The sequence below is a fragment of the Talpa occidentalis genome, unplaced genomic scaffold (assembly GCF_014898055.3).
Source record: "Talpa occidentalis isolate TD23 unplaced genomic scaffold, MPIMG_talOcc4v2.1 talOcc4.11, whole genome shotgun sequence".
NCBI classification, from domain to species: domain Eukaryota; kingdom Metazoa; phylum Chordata; class Mammalia; order Eulipotyphla; family Talpidae; genus Talpa; species Talpa occidentalis.
Genome location: NW_023601104.1, coordinates 65726300 through 65753003, shown reverse-complemented (window position 1 = coordinate 65753003; position 26704 = coordinate 65726300). Strand labels below are relative to the sequence as shown.

At 41.5% G+C, this 26704-nt stretch overlaps 1 protein-coding gene and 1 long non-coding RNA gene across 5 annotated transcripts in view; both read right to left on the bottom strand.

Moving 5' to 3' along the window:
• Positions 1-572: 572 nt before the first annotated feature.
• On the bottom strand, positions 573-7839 carry LOC129145062 (uncharacterized). Its single transcript, XR_008550100.1, has 3 exons — positions 7105-7839; positions 6193-6353; positions 573-964 (listed from the first exon to the last, which is right to left on the bottom strand). It is a non-coding gene; the product is annotated as an uncharacterized LOC129145062 (long non-coding RNA).
• A 12589-nt stretch (positions 7840-20428) lies between these two features.
• Positions 20429-26704, bottom strand: part of PELI2 (pellino E3 ubiquitin protein ligase family member 2) — a 162895-nt gene continuing 156619 nt past the window's right edge. For all 4 annotated transcript variants that reach the window (XM_037503406.1, XM_054690645.1, XM_037503407.2 and 1 more), the window contains exons 4-6: positions 25790-25987; positions 23759-23947; positions 20429-21228 (exon numbers count right to left, since the gene is read on the bottom strand). In XM_037503406.1, coding sequence (XP_037359303.1) covers positions 20662-21228; positions 23759-23947; positions 25790-25987 — 954 coding nt within the window. In that variant the 3' untranslated portion in view covers positions 20429-20661. The remainder of the gene's footprint in view (positions 21229-23758; positions 23948-25789; positions 25988-26704) is intronic.

Sequence of the window (26704 nt, the reverse complement as noted above, 5' to 3'; positions counted from 1 at the left end):
TCTTAACAGAAGTTACAACCACCACCTTTTTCTTTTGTCACAAAACCATTCAACCCTGTCAGTTTTCAGGTGAGCAGGGAAGCAAATAATTAGGGAATAATTTTCTATCCCAACATATAAATTCCCTTAAGATCAGCAATGATTTCATGTGCTCTGCCTTTCTCTTACGCGTGCTTCAAAGTTGCAGTAAAACTCCCAAATTAATGACGAGGGTGTAAGCAGCGCTACTTCACACAACCCTGGGCTTATCCTTCAAGTGAGACAAATGAGCCTCAGACCAACTAGGACCCAGCACCCAAAGCCCAGACCACAGAGTCTGGTGCTGAGAAGTGATCTCATGGCCACTGTGGAGGGCTGCAGGGTAGCTTCTCTGCTATCACCAGATCGTTAGTTCTTCCTTTAAGTTTAGCAATCTTGATACTCAGTAGTGTTCTGAGAAATTGTGGGGACCAGAAGTGCTAAATGAAAACGCCCGTGTGCAGCAGCTGAGGCTACTGGTTGAGTGCTATTTCCACTCACACGTTCTCCACCCCCTCTCCTTTGACTCTGTTGATTTGCCCACATGTGTAGGAAACAGACTATACGCCAAGCTCATTTACATCCTAACTCTTAAAACAAACTATGCTTAAAACATCTAGTCTATGAGGAGAATTTTCATCACCTCCCAGAAAGCTATATCAGAATCACTTTTCTCTTGAGGACATTCCCTGCCACTCTCTCCCTCACATGGACACTCCCCCATTTAGAAAGACTCCCCCATTTAGAAAAGCACCTACTTCTTGTGGAGATGACCAGGGCAACATATGATGAAGTTTCTTCAGGATGCCCAGTTCCTGGGACTGCAGTTTGCACCCAGCAGTACCCACCTCCACTTCCACATGGTTCCTAGTGCTCCCAGCACCTGGTGGTTCTCCCTGGCTCTGTCACCTCAGAGTGTAGTCAAATCCACACACACCAGCCAGTCCTGCAGTAAAGGGTTGTGAGATCAGAGAGATAAGCAGGAAACAGGAGGCATCTCAGGCAATGCAAAGTGCCGTCTAAATGTAATTTTTAGTGTGATGAGAAATAGTCTTATTGGAAACGAGTACTGACACTGGCTCAGGACGGGCTCTGGAGAAGGAGGCTGAATGCTCAGCACTGACAAGTGAATCAGGCCTCACTTCATTAAAGAAAGTTATTTCTTGCCATAAAAAAAGAGAAAACAAATGGAAAGTAAGAATACAAGTGGCTTGGAGGTGGCTTAGTTGCTCTCTCAGCAGTCTAACCTGTGGACTAAGGTAGAAGCCATAAGTGTGCAACAGAAGGGACCATTTTCTTTCCAAAAGAGATTATGAGCACCAGAATTTTCTTTGTGAATTCAGCACCTTGTTTTCCCTCTGCCTGATTATACCACTGGAGAGATTGTGGGGGTTATCAAAGAGAAAGGGGAAAAAAAGAGAAGCCCACTCTGGAACAGGCTGTTACAAACCATGCTTGTGATAATGGAGAAAAGTAGCATTTAGGAAGGTACACAGTGAAGTTTAATCTCAGAAAGATTTTATTGAGAAGCTAGTGAGTTTCTGTTAAGGTCTTTTTTTTTTTTTTTTTTTTTTTTTTTTTATAGAGGCATGTTTTATTTATTTATTTTGTTTGTTTGTTTGTTTTGTCTATACATGCACTGGGTACAGTCAGAAGCGCGGGAGGGTGAGAGAATTCACCAGAGCCAGAGGGGGAGCAGAGCAGGCAGAAGGACCGAAGTACACTGCTGAGGGGAGCAGCGGGCGGCAGGAGAGGTCTGCGCGCCATGTGGGACCCTCCTCCGGTGGCCGGGGAGCAGCCGGGGATCGAACCGGCGCCGCAGAGGCCGCGGGCAGCTTCGCAACCCAGCGCTCAACCGCTGCGCCACCGGGGAGGCCCTCTGTTAAGGTCTTAAGGCACTGTCTTTTGTGAGACGACACACCCTATTGCTACTGATGCTTGTATGGCATTTTCAGAAATTAAAATATCAGTGAAGATAATTACATTAAGCCAACCCACATGCATTGGTGGTGTCTGATATTCTTGCACTATTTTAAGTCCTTTGCATAATCAGATTAAGCAACACAAACAGTAATATTGGAGCTAAAGACCACTATCATCCCAGGAAAGACACCGGCATTAGTAAACAAACTAATTTCTAGGTAAACCAGAAAGGAGTGAAGTCGTTGATCCAAGACTTATTTTAAAACCATCTCCCTGTAACAGAGATCTCTCCTGAAGTGAAAGCCGGCTTTACACTGAGTGCCCTTCATCACACTCAGTATCCCATCGCAGGACTCTTGCTCTACAAGTTGGTGGTCTGCCTAGTGAGAACAAGCCCATTGATTATGTGGGTAGAGGGACAAAGGCGCCCCGTTTTGAAGCAGTTTGCAATTTTTCCTTTTCATGACCTTGAGAAAATGACTTCAGCACCTTGAGCAAAGGTCTACCGTTCACTATAAAAATGGCGATTATGTCTATTGATCATGCAGAGGTGCCACGAGGCTTAATTTATTAGTTAATGTTTGTGTTACACTCTGCAGCTCTTAGATGGAAGGTGCTATAGAAATGCAAAGCAGCAATATATTATCTAAACATCTGCTTCCTCAAATAGCTCTCTAGAAAGTGTTCATTGCTTCAGCACAAATGATTTCTCCAAAAATAGATAAATTTTTCCAGGTCTTCATAGGCCTATAAATTGTTTTCCTCTTTTCTCAGTGCATAGGATCTCTGTGCAAAGTACACCTGCCTGGCCATGCTTTGCACTCATCCCTTCAAAGGGGACCGCAGACACTGCTCCCTGGTGCATGTGCTCTGCAATTACTTACAGGTCTACCCTTTTCCATGCCACATCTGCCCTCTTCATTTTTTTTTTTTTTTTTTTTACCATCAAAAGCCATTGTAATTTGACTTTTCTTTTGATGCTTAATTTTATACATGGGCATATTACATCTATCCCAAGGGCTTGATGTTTTAAAATTTGGCCGTAAAACCAAGAGAAAGCACTTAAAGGTTTCTTGAAAATAAAAGAAAATGCAAAAATGAAATTGGTCCAAGTTTGAATCTGTTTTGATGAGATTAAAGTAACTGCTGAATTGCTGAAGATTATATTAGCAGTTATTTCTGCCAATATTAATACTGTCCATAATTTTGTTAAAATTCTCACAAGTACCCTCACAGCAAATGAATATTTATCCCTATGGAAATTACATAGTTCCAATATGTATCTGCTTGGAGCTAGGGATCTTCTTTTTAAAATACAACTGGAAAAGGAAAATAAATTACATCAATACATTGCATTAAAGTTTTCTCTTATTTTTGCTTCTACTTCAATGTTGAGAGCATTTTTTTCTTTGTATATTCTTCTTCTACTCTATTGTTTGTGGTTATGGGAGTGTTTTAAAATGCTTTGCCATGCAAAGATGAGGGGAAGCACCTAGGTCTGACCTGAGGCAGGAGTGTTGGGATAAGCATGGCCCAGGGCCTTATCTGTGGTTTCTAGGGGCAGGGTGGGTGAGGAAGGGTAGGCAAGTTTGAGCAAGCTGCGGGTCAGATAGTTTGAATAATTCTGGCAGATGCTGGGATATATGGGCGATCTCTGCTTGGCTAGTACTGTCCCTGGAGTGCTGTAAAGCAGGTGCAATGTTGGTTTGGTGTGTGTTTGATAAAGGAGGAAGTTGGCGATATGGACTTTGCATTGGATTGAAAGGTGTGTTTACAGGCAAGTTGTTTGCTATCACTAAGACTGCACTACCCTTGAAGGGCAGCCCTTTTCCAGGTTTACAATGCTCTCAAGATGTCAAAACATCATAAAGTATAGGAAAAAAAAAAAGAACAAATTCAAGAAATCTTCGAAGAAAAGCTTGAAAATAAGAATTTGGCTACATAATTCTTTCATCTTTTATTTCAGAGTAAAATATAGCTTTATAAGGAAGTTGTGTAAATAATTAAAAAAATAGCTGCCATTGATGAGCAATTGGTAAAAAACACAGATACTACATAGATACATCATTTGAACTACTAATTGATTAGAAAGCTAAAGTGAAAAAGAAAAGTTTAAGTTACCTTCTTGTACTTATTTGTTGTTTTATAGTAAAACGTGTCAAGGTAAGATTTTCCAGATACTGATCCAGGGGACTTTGAAAGAGATAAATCAGCATTTTTGTCCTTCTTAATGGAGATGAGTCAGTCTCTCAACACTCATTCTTGGTGTTGTAAAGCTGCTCACTTAAGTATATAGCCTGCCAGTGTTCAGTGCTAATTGGTCATTTGAATTAATTCTCACATCATTTGGAAATTCAGTTCTGTCACATGGCTGTAAGTGAAAGTCTCTCCATTCACGATGTCCTCCATTCGTGGGTAATGATTCTTAAACAGGCACCATCTAGGAGTCTGGACCAGCACTTCTCAAACCACACCCAAGGCAGGTAAATAAGGGTGCAAATTAAGAATCTCCCAACACAGTATTCTAAGAATTCACACCCAGTTGTTTTAGGTGCCATAAGTTATGAAACATTTAATAGCCATTTCTATGCAAATGAATGAAGGTGTTTGTAGCATGCACTGTTCTTTGCATTTTCAATGTAGTTAATCATTTAATTCTTGCAAAATCATTTCAGGTGGATATTGAAGAATCAAGATACATGCCCAAGGTCACAGAGCCCGTAAGTGAGAGAGCTGGGATTTGAACCAGTTAAACCAGCTTGAGTCTGTGCCCTCAGCCACTTATGCTAATCCATTAGACTCTCCCTCTGTCCTTTCAGCAAAGTCTTTTGTAATTATGTCTGACAGCAAAAGAGAACAAGACACCCCATCCCTTCTCCTTTCTATGCCTCCTGTGCCTCGCTGGCCCCTAGGAGCTGTTCTAACCTTCCGAGGTGATGGAGAAAACCTAGGTTCCTCTTATACAAGTGTCTAATTTAGACTTGGAAAGAATATTCCAGAAGAAATGCTAACCATAAACCTCAGCCATAACTCCTCCTTGAAAATGCCCATCCTTTCATAACTATACAAGCCCATTAAAAGATGCTATATGGGGCTTCCCCTGTGGCACAGTGCAGTGGTTGAGCGCTGGGTTGTGAAGCTGCCTGCAGCCTCTGCAGCGCCAGTTGTGTTATAGGACAGGGAGAGGGGCAGCCCAAACCCCCAAAAACCTGCCTATTCTAAATGGGTTCTGCCATCCGCCGCATCAACACAAAACATAGCATATTTTAATGGGAAGGAACTTTAATAAAACTAGGAAACAATACAGGTAAGGCAAAGAATCTAGTTTCTAAATGAAGCACCCAAAGTTACCCGTCCCCTCATGGGTAAAAGTCCATCCATATGGGATCGGCCCAGAGCAAGGCCCCAAAGCCTGCCACAAGTCTAAAGCATCTTCCAGTGGGGACCCACAGCAAAGGGTCAGAAACAACCAGACAACCCCGGAAGGAAAAGAGCAAAATCAACATCAAGATAAAAGCTGCCATTGTCACCTCCCCATGGGTCTCACCCACATCTGTGTCACCCAGTCCACGACCACAAGACAAGCGCAGTTTCTTCACATGTCTCTAGGCTCCATGCGCCTCCTCCAGGTCTCCTGGCTCCATCCTGCTTCTTCCTTCCTCAGTCTCTTCTGCAGTTTCTCCTCTTCCTGCTCAGCTCCACCCTCCCTTGGGTGGGGCAGGGAACCTCCCCCTTTCCTGGGCACCACCCTGTTACAGTTGGATCCCCAGCTGCCAGGCTAGGGTCCCACATGGCGCGCAGACCTCTCCTGCTGCCCACTGCTCCCCTCAGCAGTGTACTTTGTCAGTCTGCCTGCTCTGCTCTCCTCTCTGGCTCTGGTGAATTCTCTCACCCTCCCATGCTTCTGACTGTACCCAGTGCTTGCATAATAAATAAATAAATCTTTAAAAAAAAAGATGCTATATGAACCAGTGATAAATATAACCCCAAATAAACTGAACCACGGTGTATAATATAGGACACATGGATCTAAGAAAGTAAAAAGTTCTGAGAATAGAAAAGGAATTCCTACTGTTCAGAGGTTGGAGTCAAAACCAGGAATATCAAAGCCATTTAACTGAGTAAAGTCACCAGGTTTGCATTTGTGTTGATAGCTAGGCAAGATTCTCCTTAAGGTTCAAGCTCTCACTGCCTCACCACCCTCTGTCCCAGGCCCCAGTAGAATTCTCAAATCCTGCTTTTGGCACTTACTTGATTACCTGCTGAAATCCTGCAATTGCCACAGCTGTTGCTATTTTAGCTCCTTAAATTTATGAGCACCAGCACTTCTCCCTTGCATCTGCTTTGGCTGTTGCTTTTGAAATGAGCATTATCAGGGGAGGAGAGGAAGAAGCCCCAAGGGTTCTGTGGGCCTGAGGGCAGCAAGAAAAGGAGCAACTGTTTACTTTGTGATTAGAATAGAATAGTGGCAACATTTAAATATGTAGATCTTTCTTCTGAGGAATACCAAGTATATTTTTAAAAAGAGAATCCTGACTCATCACTTACAAGCACAAGGGCACACACTGAAAATAGTAGTGTGGTTTATAAAATCTAAATGCTCTGTGGGGGTGTGACAAGAGGTTTGCTTTTCAGAGAGGTAGCCTATGGAAAGAATCCAAGATCTCTCTAAAGGACCATGTCAGCTGAGGAGGATCTTTCTTTCAGATGATTGGGGTAACAGTGGGGTTGGAGGCCAAGAAGGCAGAGGGATGAGGGTGTGAAAGAAGGTGGTACTGTTTCCATAAGCGTTTTCCCTTACTCTCCTTAGTGGAAATTTATATACATGCAAGACTCCTTAAGTTCCCAGGTCAACCTGACTTTGGCTAAGGAGCAAGCCCTTTAGACACCTTTATAATCCTCAATCCTATTTGGACTCTGATTTGGGGAAAGCTATCCTCCACATTTGCCTAATCTTTGCCTATTTGAAAGATGCTATTGGGGTGCTACAGCAGGGCTAGCCTCAAGGATAGTGCCCAATAGGGGACAGGTCACCGTCTATGGGTTTTTCACCCATGTGCACAATTGCAAGATCACACAGGTTCAGGGTAAAACAACAACGGAGTTTATCTAACAAACAGGGGAAACAGAATTTCTAAGGCCACAAGTGGCCAGCTATCTCACCTCAGTTAATGTCCAGAGTGTCCAGAAGTCCCAAACAAAAGGGTGCTCATCCAAGATGTCACTGTCCTGCCAATGAGGGGCTGGTGCTTATAGCAGCCGGCAGCAGTAGGCCAGGACCCACTCGCTGAAGCTGGAGGTGATCACAGGTGGGGCCACAGTGTTGATGCTGCAGCAGCCCCAGCCACAGTCTGGAGATCAGGATGGAAAGCACTGGATGGTGGACCAGACAGCAACGGAAGCAGCAGCATCAGGAGGAAGTGCTGGATGGTCAGGAGCAGTTAACAGCTCTCAGAGATGACCTAGACAGTGCTGGGCAGCACTGGCCAGTCGTGCAGGTGGTGTAAGATACACCAAGATCACAGCTTTCTGTGAGGTGTTGGCCTACACAAACAACACACAGCTATTTGCTGGAGTCTTTAGTGCCCCTTTCAGGCGATGTCAGAGGCAGGTCCAAGGCAGGTGTGGCCGGCCCAGCTTCTGTGAAGCTGTTTAGCTCCTCTGTAAGGCTTTTCAGCTTCTCTTCTTTCCTCAGAGGTCAGCTGCTAGATGTTTCTTTTTCTTCAGAGGTCAGTCTGTGTGTCCAAGAGTCTGAGTCTCTCCTCAGAGACCAGGAACAGAATCCATCAGAGTCTGAGAGTCTCTGAGTCCCACGCTGGTGCCTGCCCTGCCTTATATTCTCTTTCAGGGCTCGGCCTACCCACGAGTCTGATTGGAGTGTTTTCAATCCTATGGCTGATTGGGTCTCTCTACTGCCTGCAGCTGGAGGAGCCACAGCATTGGAGCCGGCCCATGCACCTCCCGGCAACCCTGAGCCAGTGGGGGGCCCATGTACCTCCCGGCAACCCTGAGCCAGGGGCTGTATGCCTTGGGGCGGTGTGGTAGGGGAACCATTGCTGTCCACTATCACTGCTGTCCTTGGTGTGCAGCCTGAGCCCCAATGGGGCCAGTGAGTGGTAGGTAATATGCCTACCACTCTCTGCCACTTGCGCTGGCAGCACTCTGGGGCCAAGCGCCAGAGCCCTGAGGGCAGGGGTTTCCAGTTTCCTAGCTTTATGCAGTCCTGGCTTTAGAGGAAGGCCAATTGCTGAGACAGTTCACTAAGGACAATGAAATATCTTCTGTAGATTCAGATGTTTGGGATTTTGATTCCCAATAGCTGGATCCATTGACTTTTGATGCACAAAGTTATGAACTGTAGCTTCTCAGAGTGAACTGAACGTCTTTCCTGACCTGAACCACAGGACTGCAACAGAGGTGTCCATGCACAAAGGCTCCTTTGGAAGACAAAGGGAGAGGATGCATCTCCTCACCAAAACAAATTCTGGTCTACTCTAAGTGGGTCTCAAACCCCGTTGAAATAAATTTGATTTCACAAATCATTTCTGAATGGCACATTTAAAGTAGAGTCATTAAATGCTGTGATTTAAGGATTTTTTTGGTAAATAGATAACATTTAAACACTAAAGGAAAAAAAGAATAAATTTTATATGTGTTCATCAGATCTCAGGAGCATTAACTTTCTAAGCAGAAAATATTTTTTTTAGAGCTCTGAAACAGAAATTGGATAAATAAAACCCACTTGGTTGAACACATCTCCCTGCCCCCTGATTTCAAATACAGATTCAAGACTTCTGCCCCATGTAGGATGTCATGCAGCAGACTAATAATCTCACCAAGATTAACTAGAAAGGCTAAATAATAAAATAAAAAATGATATTCTGTTAAATAGTGTGAGAGGGCTGCTGCTTCCCATGCATTACAACAAAGTCTCTATGTTGAAGAGGGTAGCCTCACAAAGAGGTAAGCTATTGGCCACATGGAACATTTGCAGGTTCTGGGTTCTGGATATAGAATAAGAGCCTGAGAGCTGGTCTTTGGACACAGAGGAAGTGTTTCTTCACTACTGGAAGTGAAGAAACCAGCTGACAGTCTTGTAGGGGCGAAGTATCAAATTAGCAGAAGACAGCAAAACAGCAGCCATCCACACGAGCACGACAGGCATCCTTTGGTTATCTTTCATAGAGAACATTGGTTCACCCTATAAGAAGGCGAAGGAGAGATCAGTTAAGAGAGTGCCTACAGAAAGGGTAATTCAGGGTGAGAAATAGCTTTCATTAGCAAAGGGCAAATAGTCCAGAGTATTTACATATATAGTAGTTTAATTACTAAACAAGTTAAACTACCTGAAATTATTGATTGTAAAGAATAGGTGATATGCATATCACCATTATAGGTACATATATAATCCTATAAACATAGTCAAATATTAATTCCTTTTTAATATATTATCATAAATTTGCATTTTTCTTTGTTAAAAACTCTTTTCCAAATATTCCAAGTTTTCACTTGCTATCTGCATTCATTACGTTAGGGAGAAAAGAAAGAATTTGAGAGACAGACTCTCATTCTGATTGGAATAGCAGAAACTCCAAATTAATGGATTGAGAGTTGCATGTGTAGTTTGGCATTCAGGCCACTTTCTGACTGCAGGCTTCTGAAGGACAGTGTTGATACTGTGTGATGTACACAGAATGCTACCAACATTAGTTTTCCATTAATATTGTTTTGTAACAAAATTGTAGCTAAGGTCTCTCTGCTTGGTATCTGCCTACTTAGATGCTATGCAAGATACCATAATGTAGATGTTTCGGCACTTATTCTATTGGCTGATATTTGTCTGACATGAGTATTTAAAAGAATGGATAGCATTGCTAGATATTGCTAATGATTGACCTTTGAAAAATCTCTACTCACATATGGAGGTGGGAGGAAGCACCTGAATATTCACAGGAGCAAGCACCCCAGAGTCAAGCTCCCTACCTAACAGGCAGAGAGAACAGTTCCTGGTTTGTTGCCCTATTGAGTCTCACCAAATGCTTTTTTTTTTCCTTGCATCTGCTATGATGCTCATGTGATTTTAATCCTTTATTCTTATATCAAATTGATTGATTTCATATATTGAACTATTTTGTTTCTCAGGGATAAATCCCACTTGGTTGTGGCATACACTCTTTTTAATGCACTGTTGCAATCAATTTGCTAATGTTTTGTTAAGGATTTTACATCTATATTCATCAGATAAATTGTCATAGTTTTTGTTTTTGGTGTTTTTCCTTTTTCTTTTGTTGATCTTGTGATTCTTTGCGTGGCTTTATTATCAGAGTAATGCTGGGCACATAAAATGAATTTGGAAGGGATTTATCCTTATCATTTGGGGAAGACTTTGAGAGGACAGGCATTAATTCATTAAATATTTGGTAATTCACAAATTAAGCCATTTGGTCCTGAGCTTTTTTTCTTTGTTGGGAGATATTTGATTACTGATTCTATCTATGTAATAGTTAAGGGTCTGTTCAATTTTTTATTTCTTCATGACTTAGTTTTGGCAAATCATATAATTCCAGAAATATTTACTTATTTTATTATTTATTTATTTATTTATACAAGCACTGGGTACAGTCAATAGCGCGGGAAGGTGAGAGAATTCACCAGAGCCAGAGTGGGGAGCAGAGCAGGCAGAAGGACCGAAGTACACTGCTGAGGGGAGCAGCGGGCGGCAGGAGAGGTCTGCGCACCATGTGGGACCCTCCTCCGGTGGCCGGGGAGCAGCCGGGGATCGAACCGGCGCTGCAGAGGCAGCGGGCAGCTTCACAACCCAGCGCTCAACCGCTGCACCACCGGGGAGGCCCTGTTTACTTATTTTAGAAGTCAGTTTGTTGGTGAATAATTATTCATAGTTGCCTTTTATGATCTTTTTAAATTTCTGTATAATCAGTTGTAATGTATCTTCTTTCATTTTTGAGTGTTCTTTTTTCTTAGTCTAGCTAGGAGCTTGTCAATTTTATATCTAAAAACAACTCTAATTTTTTTCTATTACAATTGATCTCATTTATTTCTGCTCTAATCCTGTTACTTTCTATTCCTAACTTTGGGCTTGGTTTGTTCTTTTGTGCTGGTAGGTATACTTGCAACTAGGAAATAAAATAGCAGGAGGAAAACTGAAAACTTCAAAAAACATAGTAATTTGGAGAATATATAGCAATAGGTCTGTAAGAATTAAAATTACATTAAATGGAGGGAAGAGGGGAGTCTGTGGTAAAAATTAATTTGGTCAAGTAAATATGTACTTATTTCTCAAGGTTACAAAGTTACATAGTCTTTTTTTGCAACACACTTACTGGGACTCAAGTTCTAAAGATGATACTGGGAAATGATCTTGCATGGGAACATATAAACCACTATCATTTACTGAACACTTACTATACACCACAGTAAATGTAATTATATTATGTGCACAACATCTCTATGGGATGGGGTCACTATTATCACCTGTTTTACAGATGAGGAAGTATTTGCCTACCTATTTAGCTGAATGAATCTAAATAGCAGTACATTTCCAGAAAGAAATCAAATTCTGGAATTCAAAAATTTCGCTTTTCAAGTTCTATTAGAAACACATCACTAAATGGTAGGAGCCCAAACCCTGTGCAGTGCACTGAGAGGATGCCACCCAGTTTGCTGACCCACTGCAAGTTTCCATCATGTTAAATGATTTTGAGGGCTCAGCCAGCTCACAGAACTATGTATAAATTACATCTTTAACTCTGACTCCTCAAATTAATAGGAGAATTTCAGGAGTCTTTTCACTTATAATGGTTAAAGGCATGAACCAAAGAAACCAATGGTAAAGTGCAGGGAATCGAAGTTTAGAAGAGGTGATGGAGTTGTCAGGTCAAGTCACTTACATGATAATGGAAGCTGATGTCACAGGCAGGAAGAATTCTTGACAGGGTGGGCTACCTGTTCCCACCTTCACGTGGGACCACATATCTCAAGTTCCCTGGAGACTATGCTGGAGGCACCAATGATACAATTCTTTAGTTGAAGAATGATTTCTCAAAGCATGGTTTATGAATCACCTCCTGTACCATGTAGGTTGTCTAAAGTATAAATTCCTGGAGAACCTAAAAAACTAGAACAATCAGCCTCTGTAGAGGCAACTATGGAATCTCCATTTTAAGCAAACACCTCTGGGCTCTCTGATTTAACCTCACATTCAAACCTGGAATTAGGCAAGAAGAGTCCATTATATCTCTTTCAGTCAATAAGAATAATCCTAATATTCTTTTTTTTTTTAAAGATTTATTTATTTATTTAAGCACTGGGTACAGTCAGAAGCGCGGGAGGCTAAGAGAATTCACCAGAGCCAGAGCGGAGAGCAGAACAGGCAGACTGACGAAATACTTCTGCTGAGGGGAGCAGCGGGTGGCAGGAGAGGTCTGCGAGCCATGTGGGACCCTCGCCTGGCGGCCGGGGATTGAACCGGCGCTGCAGAGACTGCGGGCAGCTTCGCAACCCAGCGTTCAACCGCTGCGCCACCAGGGAGGCCCAATCTTAATATTCTTCAGCTAGAAGCTGTTTAGATAATAAAAGATCTTGCTTAAGAAAAGCCTGATCGGGCCTCCCCGGTGGCGCAGCGGTTGAGCGCTGGGTTGCGAAGCTGCCCGAAGCCTCCGCGGCGCCGGTTCGATCCCCGGCTGCTCCCCAGCCACCGGAGGAGGGTCCCACATGGCGCGCAGACCTCTCCTGCCGCCTGGTTCTCCCCTCAGCAGTGTACTTCGGTCCTTCTGCCTGCTCTGCTCCCCTCTCTGGCTCTGGTGAATTCTCTCACCCTCTCGCGCTTCTGACTGTACCCAGTGCTTGTATAAATAAATAAATAAAATAAATCTTTAAAAAAAAAAAAGAAAAGCCTGATCAATCTACATTCCGTAATTGGCAGAGGGTGTTCAGGGGAGCACAAGTTTGATATGTTTGTTCATGCATACAGTTCTGGCTGCCATAACCACCAAGGTCTCATTTTGCCATTGTGTGACACATTTTGTGCTCTGGGAGAGAAAATTTCCTTCTGTAAATCTTTACTGAGAAACCCACTACAAACAAATCATTTTCCCCTCTGGAACAGCCACATTTCAGAAGTCTTTTGATTAAAGAATTAAAATTAAGACCAGACTAAGACCAAATTGAATAAAATTGAAGTCACAAAAATTCTTTTTGTAAATTTAGAGACACATCCAAATATTGTGATCTTTGTGTGGTATAGAATTATGAATAACTTTTATTCTTCATACCTTCCCAGGTTTTTAATTTTTTACAATGGCCATGTCTTGGATTTATTTTCACTCATAAGAACACTTTTTAAGGAAAGCAGACTTTGAGGTCTTAGAATAGCATTCTATTTCTACTTTTTCATCCTAAGTCAATAAAGGTAGTCAGTCTTTTAGAGTATGAGTACATAAGCAGGCTCATGTGTACATTTTCTTATCTGATTGCCACTGGAAGTATGATAAAAAGGAAGAAGTTATGTTTAAGACTTTGTAAAACATTTCAGAGTAGGCAAAAATTGGGGATCCTGAATATTTGCATCTGAAGGGCCATAAGAGATTATGGTACCTATATTTCAATACTAAATAGCAACATCTTCACAGTCTAACATCTTTGAATTTGGGATTTATCTTTTTTTTTTTTTTAAAAGATTTATTTATTTATTTATACAAGCACTGGGTAGTCAGAAGTGCGGGAGGGTGAGAGAATTTACCAGAGCCAGAACGGGGTACAGAACAGGCAGACTGACAAAATACACTGCAGAGGGGAGCAGTGGGCGCGGCAGGAGAGGTCTGTGTGCCATGTGGGACCCTCGCTGGCGGCTGGGGATTGAGCTGGTGCTGCAGAGGCTGTGGGCAGCTTCGCAGCCCAGCGCTCAACCGCTGCGCCACCAGGGGAGACCCTGGGATTTATCTTTTAAAACAACAGCTTTGGATATAATTCACATAGCAAAAAAGTCACCCTTTCAAAGTATATGATTCAGTGTTGCCCTAATGTACATGCAACCATCACCAGCATGTACATTAGGAACAGTCTCATGTCATCACTTCTTGCATCTTCTCTCCTCAGTACCTAACTACAACTGATCTACTTTGTGTCCCATGAGTTCACCTATTTCTGCAATATATGAACTTTGTGTCTGACTTCTTTTAATGTTTTCAAAATTTATCCACGTTGTAGTATGTATCAGTATACTTCATTAGTTTTTATAGCCAAATAATCTATTGTATGGATATATACACATATTATATATATATGTGTGTGTGTGTGTGTATATATATATATCACATTTTGCTTATCATTTATCAGTTATCTTTTGAGCTATTTTTACTTTTTGGCTACTGTGAATAATACTGCTATAAGCCTTCATGTACAAGTTTTTGTGTGAACACACAGTTCAATTCTCTTAGATACACACTTAAGAGTGGAAATGTTGGGTTATGTGGTAACTATATATTAACTATTTGTGGAACTGCCAAACTGCTCCAAAGAGGCTACACCATCTTACTACTCTACCAACAGTGTATGAAGGTTCTAACTTTTCCACACATTGCCAATACTGGTTACAGTATCTCTTTGACTTTAGCCAACTTAGTGCTTATCAAGTGGTATTTCATAGTTTTCATTTTTATTTTCTTTTTTTTAATTTTTAAATAAATTTTATTTTTATATTCCCCATAAAATTGCAATCCCCTTATTTTGACCCCAATCCCTCCCCTCCCCACCCCCCATAGAATGTCTCTTGTTCATAGTTGTTTGATGATTTTGATATTTTTTCTTATAGTTATTCTTTTTCCTGGTCCCTTATTTTTCTAGATTCCTGCTATGAGTGAGACCATCCGTATTTTCTTGTTGACTAATGATGTTCACCATCTTTTTGTGTCTATCAGTCAAGTCTTTTGACCATTTTTAACTGGGTTTTATAATTGATGTTATGTGTTGTAACTTACCTTATCAGATAGGATCTCCAAATATTTTCCTCCCATTATGTGGGTTAGTTTTTACTTTCATGATAATGTCTCTTTTGCACAAAACATTTTAACTCTGATAGTGTAATTTATGAGATAGAGCACACACAGTTTTTGGTGTATATTTAAGAAATCAACTAATCCAAGGTCATGAAGGTTCACTCTGTGAATGTTCTAAGATTGTATAGTTCTTCTAAGAGTTCTGTAGTTCTAGCCCTTTGGTCTATTTTAAGCTTTTTTTTTTTTTTTTTGCATATTTTGTGAGGTAATGTCCAACTTCATTCTTTGGCATATGCATATCTAGTTGCTCCAACTCTACCTACTGAAAATATTATTCTTCCCCCATGAAGAGTTTTGGCATCCTTGTCAAATGGGACATATCTTACAATTGTAACTGGCTACATTTTTTGAGATTCATGGCAACTTAGATTCAATAAAGTATGGAACACTTAACTCCTGAAATAAAAGCTATATAAATGTGCATTTTCTTTCTTTTTTTTTTTGGCAACGAACTCTCTCACTGCAATTATACTGAGATTCCTTGAATATGAATGTGATGAAAAAAAAGCTGTCATGAATACATATACTTCCTTATGAAAGACATTTTAGTTTAATGCTTAAAGGCTTATACACAATCCTTGTGTTAAAATTGGATGAAGATGGTCACAAAAGTGGTAATCTAAGTATGATCGCGAAGACAACCTATTAATTCTACAAGGTAAAATTCTCCTGGATATTAGATTTATTTGACAGTGATGTAATAAGATATAATATAAGCACCAATCTAATTTTGTTAATAAAAAATTAAGGGGATTTTCAGAATCTATATTTAAATATGTACTGTGCAGAAAAAAAACAATAATGAACTCAAAACTGTTTGGGACCAACTTGGACGTTTGTGAAATGCAAAAATGAAATTGACTTTTGTGTCAACTTCCTATTGAATGTCCAGATGCACCCATTGCCAATTGAAGAGTCTGAACACAACCACTCACAAACATACTGAGATCCATTTAATAGTTTTTGAAGATTTTTCCTGTAAAATGGCTTGTATTTCCACAGGTACAATAGTGAAGAAATAAACTTTTCAATTTGACATGAAATATAAAAGAAGAGTTTTTACAAATATATCCATAAAATTTAACTGCTCATAACACTATACATGGTAAATATGACCACCCCCTTAACTTCTAGCCTATTTAATACAGAGAAGCAATTGTTCATCTCAGCTTAAAAAAAAAAAAAAAAAACACAAGAAAACTTCCCTTTCATCAAATTAATTCTGTTTAGAAATAGTTAAGTAGAACTGGAAAAATATTTACTTTTCCTTACCTTCTTCTAGGAAGTCTTCATGAAGCTGAAAACTTATTTGAAAGAACATAAGTTTAACTGAAAAGAAATATTGAAACTTTCGTTTTACTGCTTCAGTAATGCTTGCATTCTTGTTATTAAAAAGATCCTGAAGTTGTCTCATTGGCCTTTGACTGAAACATACAGAATCGATTACAGAGTCGTGCTCTATTTCTAGTGTGGAAGGAGGAACTTCCTACCTTCAGCCATAAATGCTAAACCGTGGGGATTTAAGATTGACAGTCAAAGGAACAGAGTTGGAGTCGGCTTAAAATGAGATCTGTGGTTTTGTCTAATGAGAAATTCCACTGTGAAGAGGCAGGATGATATGAGAATAACCAGTTTTTAGCCAGCACTGACAATGGTGTGATCACACATCCTTTAATGCAAGCCCAAAGAACAGAATGGCTTTTAAAAAGAAAAGTTGATTAGAATCAAAGTACTGCAGGTAACAATTCTGTAACCTATGTTGTACTTAAATTGAGGAGAAAACATGTTCCTTAAACTCTCAAAAGTGCCCAAATAACAATACTGAGATCCCAAATAACAGGGGTTTGAATTTTTCTATGTAAGCAAAAAACGAAGTTGATGAAGATTTCTCCTCAACTTTCCTAATACAGTATATGTAATAACTTAAAATAATTTCCCTATTGATACTGGAAATGAATTCTACAATCATGTGTATGCCAGTTCCTGGCATATTTCTGCATCCAGATTCATTAGTCTCCTTAATGGAGCCCATCATTTTTCCAATGGCTTTCTCCTTTCTTTAAACCCTAACCCTGAAATTCTATAACCAGTTATATCACGTGGCTTCCCTGAGGCACAAAGGTACCAAACTCTATAATTAACTATCGAGGAATGATAAATATGCTCTCTATTTATATTAAAAGATTTTAATTCTTTTGGGCCACAGTTGGGGAGGGGGAACCAAACCCAGAAAGCTTAATATTTACTCTGCAGTGTGAATTGTAGCCCTTTTTATTTGCAAAAAGTGAAACCAAATAAGGGAAATGTGAAAGTTGCAGCATGCATGACCTGGCAGCACCGGTTATTAGTAGTTTAAAAAACAAAAAAAAAACAACCTCTGGATTAAAAAAATATTCAGAGTTGCATCTCACCTACTCTGAATCTTTTTCTTTTTTGTAGTAAAATGACAAACAACTGAAAAAAATAATATCTATGGGAATACATCACTGGGGCTATACTTTTGGAAACCTATTCACAAAAGGCATTTTGATCAGGCTGAGGTCAGATCATTAGTTGGCAATTTCCTATGTATACACCTAGGGGGTGGGACTCACCCTTTCATGTGACAGCAAGCTGGACATGAACACAGAAGTAACTTTTGAGAAGGATCTTCACCTTTTCTGAACTGTATTATCTGACTTTGGTGAGTTAGAATTTGTTATTCTCACAAACTAAACTGCTTTCAAGTAGGGGTGGGGGGTGGAATCTCATTAACCAAATTTATAAGGGGATGTTCTGAAGGTGGCCAAGATAAACAAGGTTTCCTTCCTTGTAGACCTGCCATTCTCTGTGGTGGCAGAGGGGGAGGGAAGGCGGAGGCCCTTACTAGGAAGTCAAAGGAACTGAGAGGCCGTTCACTGTCACCCCTTGTAAGAGCTGGAACTTTCAACTTGTACTTCGCTCTCTGAGTTTTTCTAAGTCAGAAACTTTTCAGGGTAGAAGAGAACTTTACTTGGGGACATATATTATTGCATGCAGAACTACTGGACTTATCCACAGCTGACCCTTGAACAACTTGGGAATGAAGGGTCCTGACTCACACAGTCGAAAATCCACATGTACCTTTTTTTCAGAGGTGAGCTGTTCATGTGGAGATGATACACATCACATGGCATTTGAAAGAGCTACTCGAGATGTGAGACAGCAACAGGAGGTGGCCATGAAATTACAGCACAGTATGCTTCGTAGTAAGTTACACAGTGATGATTTAATGCTGCATCTTTACATTTGTTCTCATTTCTCTGGATGGTGAACAATGCCACATCCAGTTTGTGTTAAGTTTTCTAAATTCTAACTTTTTATGATAGAGTTGCGTATATCTTAGGTAGTAAATGATAAAACAGACTATTAACTACATATATTTTATGCATGTGTCACATCCCTAAGTTTTCTTTTCTTGATATTTCTATATGGCTCATGTATGAGTTTTTTCAGTCACAAGCCTCAATAAAATTTCTCAGTATATTTACTGAAAAAAGAAAATCCATGTGTAAGAGAACCTGCGCAGTTCAAATCCATGCTGTTCAGGGTCAACTGTCCTTGAGATGGAAAAGTAGATCAGAGCATGACTTTCTGGGAACAAAAATCTTTTTAAAGGTAAAGTCCAGCCATTCTGAACGCAAGGCCACTTTCTTGACAAGAGGCTTTCAGAATACCAAGACTTTTGAAATCTCATTACAGCTAGAAGAGGGGCCACATGCTTTCCTTTGTCATTTTGTGGAGCCCAAAGAATCACAGGCTGAAGAGGGTGCACACTGTTAGTAAAAGTTAATCACTGGAGAGACTGGCTAAAATAAAGACACTTGCTATATTATTTTGGGCAATTCCATTTTTTCTTTCATTTTCTGTCTGCAGTTAGAGTAAGTTAAGAGAGAATAGAGAAGCTATCAATACGAGGACTGCTGTTGGGTTTTCACATCACTAAGCAGTTACCAAAACAAAATGCCCCATTTTAATTTAGCCATTGAAAAGTAAAGCTGTTTTTAAAATGGACAGGTTAAACTTTTTAAATGTGAAGTCAAATTAAGCAGCAGCAACCAGGGGCAATATATCTTATGTTAGGGAAAAGGCTATTCAAAATAGATCAAAACAATTGAAAATAGGCAAGACTTGGAAAAACCAATTCAAGTATGCATATAGTATATTAGAAGCATATAAATCATATATCTTTACAAAGGTTAAAAAAATCTAGCCCTAGTCTGCCATGGTCAATATAAGAGGGTGTTTCGATATTATTTCCATGTGGTACAGATCTGTTTCAGCTCGGCCAGCTCAGCCAGTCTCATGTCCTCAAAGACTCTTCTATTCTGGGAGCAGTGACACCGCTGGTACCCAGTACAGAGAATGAGCATCCAAGAATTATTATTCTAAGTGAAATGAAACTAACAGAGAGGGATGGCAGAACTCATATGAAATTCTGATTTAATTATTCCTCAGTAAACACTCATTTGCTCTCTCGAAATCAGGAATTTCAAATTATCACTGCAGATGTACCGCTTGGTGGTGTGTATATCTAATGATCACATTTAAATTTAGTTTGATTTGCAAACATTTTCAAAACTTACAGGGCTCCGTAAGCTGCAAGGGGAGGTGACAGATGGCGGGAAGGGAGACAGCAGAAATGCCTGCATGGTGGTGCTAGGTTGCTTTTAGGCTCACAGGATTTTGGCTTTCTTAAAGACAAAAAAAAAAAAAAAAAAAAAAAAACCAAACTTATGAAATCCCAGTAAGTGGTTCTGAGAAACAGACTCTTACTTTAAATCACTCTTAAATCTGAAACAACCCAGGAAGCAAATAAACTTGATAGTATGGTGCCTAGCTGTGTCTGCTGCTGCAGTTGTGATCTTCAGTTAATGGATCTTAAGAGTTGCTGCATTTTAATCAAGCAAACAGATCTAGCTATGCAGGATAAACATCAGGGATGAACTGTCCTAGAAACAACAAAAGGCAGACTAAAAAGTTATGGGGAAGTCTTTGTTTGAAATGCCAAGGTATTTGATGAATGTGTCTATAAAGTAACCCAGCCCTACTGAGTTTAATAAAAAACATGACATATGAATATACTCTCCCCCCTTGCAAAATAAGTAACCACCGGTGCCTAAGGTCTCCTGTTCACAAAGAACATTCTGGAGAGCCACCCCCTTTGGTATCTGGTTCCCTTCTAGCCTGTATCAAGGATTTGCAGACACTGCACGTCTTTCAGTGAGCACCTACCCCACAAAACATGGACAGGTACTCAGGAGAGTCAGCCACTTTTGGAAAAATGTCTTTGACATTTTGTAAAATAGGATTTAAAGTCTTGTCCATGTCTATAAAGGAAAAGAATTATTTAAAACCCACGGCTAAAAGGACAGCGTGGGGCTTTAAATCCAATCATTACCAAGCTAGCATGTTCAATTGAGTAGACTCCAGTGGCAGTGCTGCAGTTCTGGGCATGCACCACACTGCGCTCAACCCCTGGCATGTATGATCGCTGAGTCCCTGCTTTGCTCCCAGCCTCAGGCCCCCTCCACTTAATAAACAGTATTATAAAAAGGTAAAATCTAGAGTTAGTGGCAAAATCTTCACAGTAACTTGTTAATAAAGTTGTAGATGGCTGTCAAGGGCATCAGTCAACTGGACCCTGGAAAATTAATTTGATGCAGTTCTGTTCCCCAACCAGCTGCGTGGCACAGAAAGGGCAGGCGGCGTGAAATGCATGAGTTCCGTGAGGCAATGGGATCTGAGACCAATATTTTGCAGACTTCTCTGAGCACACGTGTCCACAAGGGGTGAAAGCATGAGTTGGTGGTCCCGCGTCTACATAAAAACCAGCCTCACAGCCGAGCCAGAGAGGCACATAGGGGCCCACGGTTCTGCACATGGGGCACTCCCTCTCGTTGGCCTCTGTGTCGCTCCGGTGGCCCCAGTTGTGGTAGCCGTGCACGTGGCCACAGCTGAGATATGCCCAGGGCTGCTTCTCCTCCACCACCTCCTTCCTGCTGATGCTGGGGAAGGCCAAGGTGTTGAGCCCCACCGGGCACTGGGGCCGGGCAGCGTTGATCTCCTGCCGGAGGGCCTCAATGTGCTTCTGCGTGGGAGTGTGGAAAAGGCCGTCGGCGGTTCTCCAGAGCAGAGTGGCCCCGCACAGGTCAATGAGGGAGCCGTCCTGCAGGACATTGGTTTCATTTTCCACCTACAAGTTCGACAGACATGCCTTTAAAAAGCAAAATTTGGCAAGCTAGCATTCTTCTCAAAATAAACAAAAATCATCTTTGAAGTTGACAGAGGGAGGCAGTTTGTCCCACTGAGAACAGGACCAGGCAAGTGACTTATCCTCCTTGAGGCCCGGTTCCGTCATTTAAACACACACACAACACACACAAGCCGAGTCTGCAAGCCCGCAGCACGACACACGTACCTTAGGTGTTCATGAAATGTAACAGTTATTTTAATAAACACACATCTCCTGAGATTTTAACTTTTTCTTCTTAAGCCAGTAACACAATTACGCCTAGGTCTCCTAAGGCACAGAGAGTCTCCAGTTCAACCACTGAAGACTCACTCATTTTAACTAGAGTCAATCCAGAAGCCCCTTGTGGGCTCCTGCGGTAATTCCGGCAGGTCCAAGAGATTACTGCTGACTCGCAGCTTCCTACAATCTCTCCTTTATCCTGCATGCTGAAGACTTGGAGCAAAAGCCTCATTTCTAAGAGGATGTCTGTGCTATGCACGCCAGGTGCTCACAAGACTGAGTATCAGCAGCAGTCAGACGTGGTCAGCAGAAGCACGACCACTGCCTCCCCAAGCCACAGTGCTCAAAGTCCCAGGGGCACAGACACCAATAAGGCCTCCCCCGTCCTGGAGCTTGTTTAGTGCAGTAGTGGGCGGCAGACCTGGCACAGCTGGAGTCAGTGAAGGTGCTGAGCGTGCTGGGGAGCCACTGCCCCACAGCAGCCCCGAGCACGGAGCCTGGAGCCCACCGCTGGGCTGGAGTCCTGGCTCTGTCACTTACTAGTACTGTGACCTTGGACAGTTATGTAAGCCCCAAGTGCCTCAATTTCTTCTCCTGTAAAATGTAGATAAGGGCACTGTGAGGGTTAAGTAAGTTAATACAAGTGCAGTGCTGAGGACAGTATCTGGCGTGAACTAATAAGCATTGCGTTAATGTCTGCTATTATGATAGGTCAGGGGGAGTTTTGATAAGGGTTCTCCTTGGACAGAGATTTGAAAAAGATGTCAGCAGTCAGTGAATAGGGCAGAAGAAAGTTCAACAGGTGCCTGAATGGGGCTGGATGGGGGCGGGGTGTGGGGTGCAGGATGAGAGACCCGGGCTAGAGGGTCGCCTGGCCTCATGTAGCTGAGCAAGTCAAGAGGAGTTTTAGGCAGCTATGGGAGAACAGATTTGCCTTTCCAGAGTGCAGAGAGCAGACTGGAGGTCATAAGACCACGGGTGGAGGAGACAGTTGGGGTTAGTTCTCTCTCAAGGCAAAGAGGACGTATGTACCCCCAAAAAGAGGCAATCAGTGGCAACAGACCAGAGACACAGGTATTGAACTCATTAGTCCCCAGAGTTCTGGATGTGAGGAAGAAAGACCTTCACATATCAGGCAATCTTACTGTCTACATAGAATGGAGCTTTCCATGGACAGAGAATATAGGAAAAGTAGCAGACCGAGGGAGGAGGGAGGGGAAAATTGGAAGTTCAGTTTTGGGTGTGGGATCTGAGGGCCACGCAGAATGGTATTCTCAGTGGTAATGTGATGTGAAACAGGAATGAAAATAACAAGTCCTCAAAACAAAAATCCAACAGAAAGTAGCAAACTGGGTTGGTAATCCAAATTCCAATCTCCTTTCTCCCTTTTAGAAATATACGGTTAACATCTTTCTGAAAAATGCTAGATCATAGCACTAGTCCCTGTATGTTTCTTTATGGGTTTTGGAAAAAAAAATTTGATCTCTTGTTCTAACTTCTACTTCACAATCAATTCAAAATACCAGAGTAGAAAGTTTACTAAGAATTTGGCACTGTGCCTACACAGCTGTGGCAAGATCAGAACCCCAAAGCTCTCCACTGAAGATATAATTATTCTCCATAGGAGTAAAGGGTTAAAAAGCAACTGCCTTAGAGCATTTGGGATAAAAAGCAATATTTACTGGAAAATATTAACATGCCAAGTCAATGTACTATATGAATTATTTCAAGCAAATAGCAATAACTATGGTTTTTGTGAATTATATAGGGAATTTGTATTGATTTCTTACTCTGAGCTGAAGGGGCAGGGAGAGCTAATTTAATTATCTTGTAGTTCCAAAGAGTCTAGTAAATAATTCTGTAATTCTAATACATAATTTTCACTAGTTACTCTTAGACTGTTCAGAATTTTCCCAAATTAGTAGTTTTACATGCAAAACAAATTTATCCTTCTTCAAGTGAATTTAAGTGCAATTTGGTGGTGATGTGTATAGTAGAAGATCATGCTTTTAAGGTAGTAAGGAATAAAAGCTAAGTTTCTTCCACTATGGGAAAAGCTTGATCATTAAAGGAAATCAAGCCATTTCCCTCTTACTCTGAGAAGACTTGCAGAGTTCTCAATCTCTGCATCAGTGGTGCACAGCACTCACACCTGTACAAAGTCAGGAACTGCAGGGGAGGAAAACGACAGTCCTCCAGCTAGATTTTAGTTGTTTGGTGCATTTTCCAGAGTGAAGTCAAGTCCACTCACCAGCTTTCCCCTCTGCTGGGCCGACCTGGTTTCTCGCAAGGTGTACACGTCTCCGCAGACAGAGATCTCGCGCCAGACCCCGGGCTGGGACTCCTCGGTGAAGCCTCCTCTTGGATGCATCACCAGGACGCCGTTGGTGGTGAGCCCATCCATGTGGCCATCGGGATTTTTCCACTTTGCTGCCTTTTCCTGGAGAGGAGACCACAGAACAGAAGATGCCTGCTGAGATGACATTCAACACGAAGAGATACAGGAATCTCTCGACAATACCGGGCAGGGCAGAGGGGCAGGAAGTGATGAGTTTTCATTTCCTATTTAAAGTTAATAATCAGAAGGGTAAAATATGCAATTATGCTGGCAATAGGGAAAAAGTGCTAAAGTGGATGAATGGTGTATCCCTGGAAGCACATTATATTCATCTTGGGAGCTACCAAAAAAAAAAAAGAGAGAGAGAGAGAAGAGAGCGAGCGAGCGAGCGAGCGTGAGCCTGACGTGTGGGCTCTTCCTCAGAGATTTGTTTTTTAAGCCCCCATGTGATTCCAGAAATCTGCGACATGTTCTTCACCCCTATTATCTAAGAACACTTACATTTACATGTACTTACCTGAGAAGGATACAGAACAAAGGATAGTCATGGGGAAAAACAATTTTTATTAAACACACTAAATGTCAAAAAATGTTCAGCTAATGAGCGGTGAGCACTATGCTGTCACACAAATCTGTGCTTGTGGGGCGAGGGGTGCCCATGCAGAAGGATACCGGGGCAGGACAGACACCCTGGAGTGCCTTGCCATAGCGTACCCTCTTCTTTCTTGGGGATGGTGCCCACGTTGTTCCCCTCACTCGGGTAAACCCTGACTGGGATGACCTGACCATGACGACCCGTGCCCTGGCGACACTGGCTGGGAGTGGGCATGTGACTAAGAGCTGGCCAGGGAGGCCTGAGTGGTCTTTTGGGATGCTTATGGGAGAGATGCCTTGGCTCTGAAGAGAGAGGAGGAGCAAACAGTCCCTCTGCTGCCTCCTCTATGGCAGGAAATGTCAGAGCGTGGGAAGTGCAGGGCCCCCTTCTCTGGGTGGAGAAGGCTGCCCCTGAGGGAGCTGAAGGGCCCAGGGAGCAGAAGGCAGGACAGAAAGGACCTGGCTCCCTGGGTGTCAGACAACCATGGGATTAACTGGCCTTGGAGCTGGCCTTCCTTGGTGCTTCTTGATACATGGGATAATATATTGTTAGCACTATTTAGGCCATTTTTTAAAAAAGATTTATTTATTTTATGCATACAAGAACTGGGGTGTAGGCCAGGGGTGTGTTGGGTGCGAGGATTCACCAGAGACAGAATAGAGAACAGAACAGGCTGATTGACTGAAATACACTGCTGAGGGGAGCAGCAGGAGAGACAGGAGAGGTCTGCTGCACCATGGGTAGCTCCATGGCTGGGGATTGAACTCGTGCTGCAGAGGCTGCAGATAGCTTCAAAGTGCTGTGCTTAACCCCTTGTGCCATCAGGGAGGCCCTGAATGGTTTTTTTCTTCCTGTAAAAATATCCTGATTCAAGAAGGAACTATTTTAAAGGTGAATAGTCGCTAAGACTTTTGGGTTTCATTTACATGGAGAAACTATGAAAACAGACACTTTATTTGCTGTGTACTCTGCACTATCACAGCTATAACATCCAATATGGAACACAGCACATGCTCAATACATTTTTATGAATGAATAACTAAAATTTCCTTTGAACCCATTTATTTTTTCCTCTGAACTAACCCCCTCCAATCTAACATAAATACATTATGTACAATGTTTATATATACTTTAAAAAGCAATTACTGTACAAATTATATTTAATATAGCACATGTAACAAATGACTTCATTGCTTTCAGATTTTTAGTCACAGCTCTTCCAACAGATCATCTGAAAACTCAAAATCTAACTGGAAGCATCGTGGAAAGCAAACTTGTTGGCTGAGATGAAATATTACCTTCAAGAATAGTATTTTTCTTGAAAAAAGGTACTGTTTAATAGTACTTACTCCAAGAAATATGTTTTTGGAAGAGTCAAATCCAGCTGCAAATATCCTTGCTGTGTAAGGCTCGTTCCTGTCACAGACGATCCTGCAGGCAAACCTGGAGATAGTGCTCTGTGTGATTTGGGCTTCATCATTATTCTGACTGCCAGAAATTGTGTCTGTAACAACGAAGTCGATAGGGCTTTCTGTTGACCTGCCCACCTAAGTAAATCAAATATACATGTGATTTACTAGAAAAATACTGTGTCATCATATTTTATTCACGTCAAATGAATGTTCAGGATCCCTTTAACATTCATTATCCCTGAGGGTCAAACTTTAATTAAAAAAAAAGTTTCAGTCCTGTTCCTTTATTATTTAAGCAAACGTGTTATTATAGTAACCAATCAAAATTTAAATGTGAAGAGGAAAGCTGAATTTACTATTCTGGAAGAAGATATAGAGCTTGCCACGCTAAGAAATTTTACTGAGCTCTAAGAAGCTTTACTTTCAAAGCAAATTGTTTTTTTTTTTTTTTTTTTTTTTTGGTACTTCCAGATGGAAAAGAAAGGAAGATATTAAAAAGGAAGTCAACAAACAAAGGAACTCTTGACTCCTATTCTCGCCCTGTTGCAGGGGACAGCTTTCCTCATCAAGTAAATCCACCAGTGACTCGGCACAGAGCAGGGACAGTTCTCACCTAGATGCACCCCAAATGCCAGTGTAAGTCAGAGTCCTGTACAGTCCTAAGACAGCTAAAGTTTGAGGTGTGGTCAAATGGAAGACTGAAGAAACTGGTCTTCACATTTCCATTTCGGAATTTTTAAAAACTTGGGAAGGTCTAAAATACTGCCATTAATGTTACACTGGCTTACTTCCTTCGGTAAGTTTAAAGGCTGTCAGAATAAATATATTCCATTAGCAAGAGCTTGGAGTTCT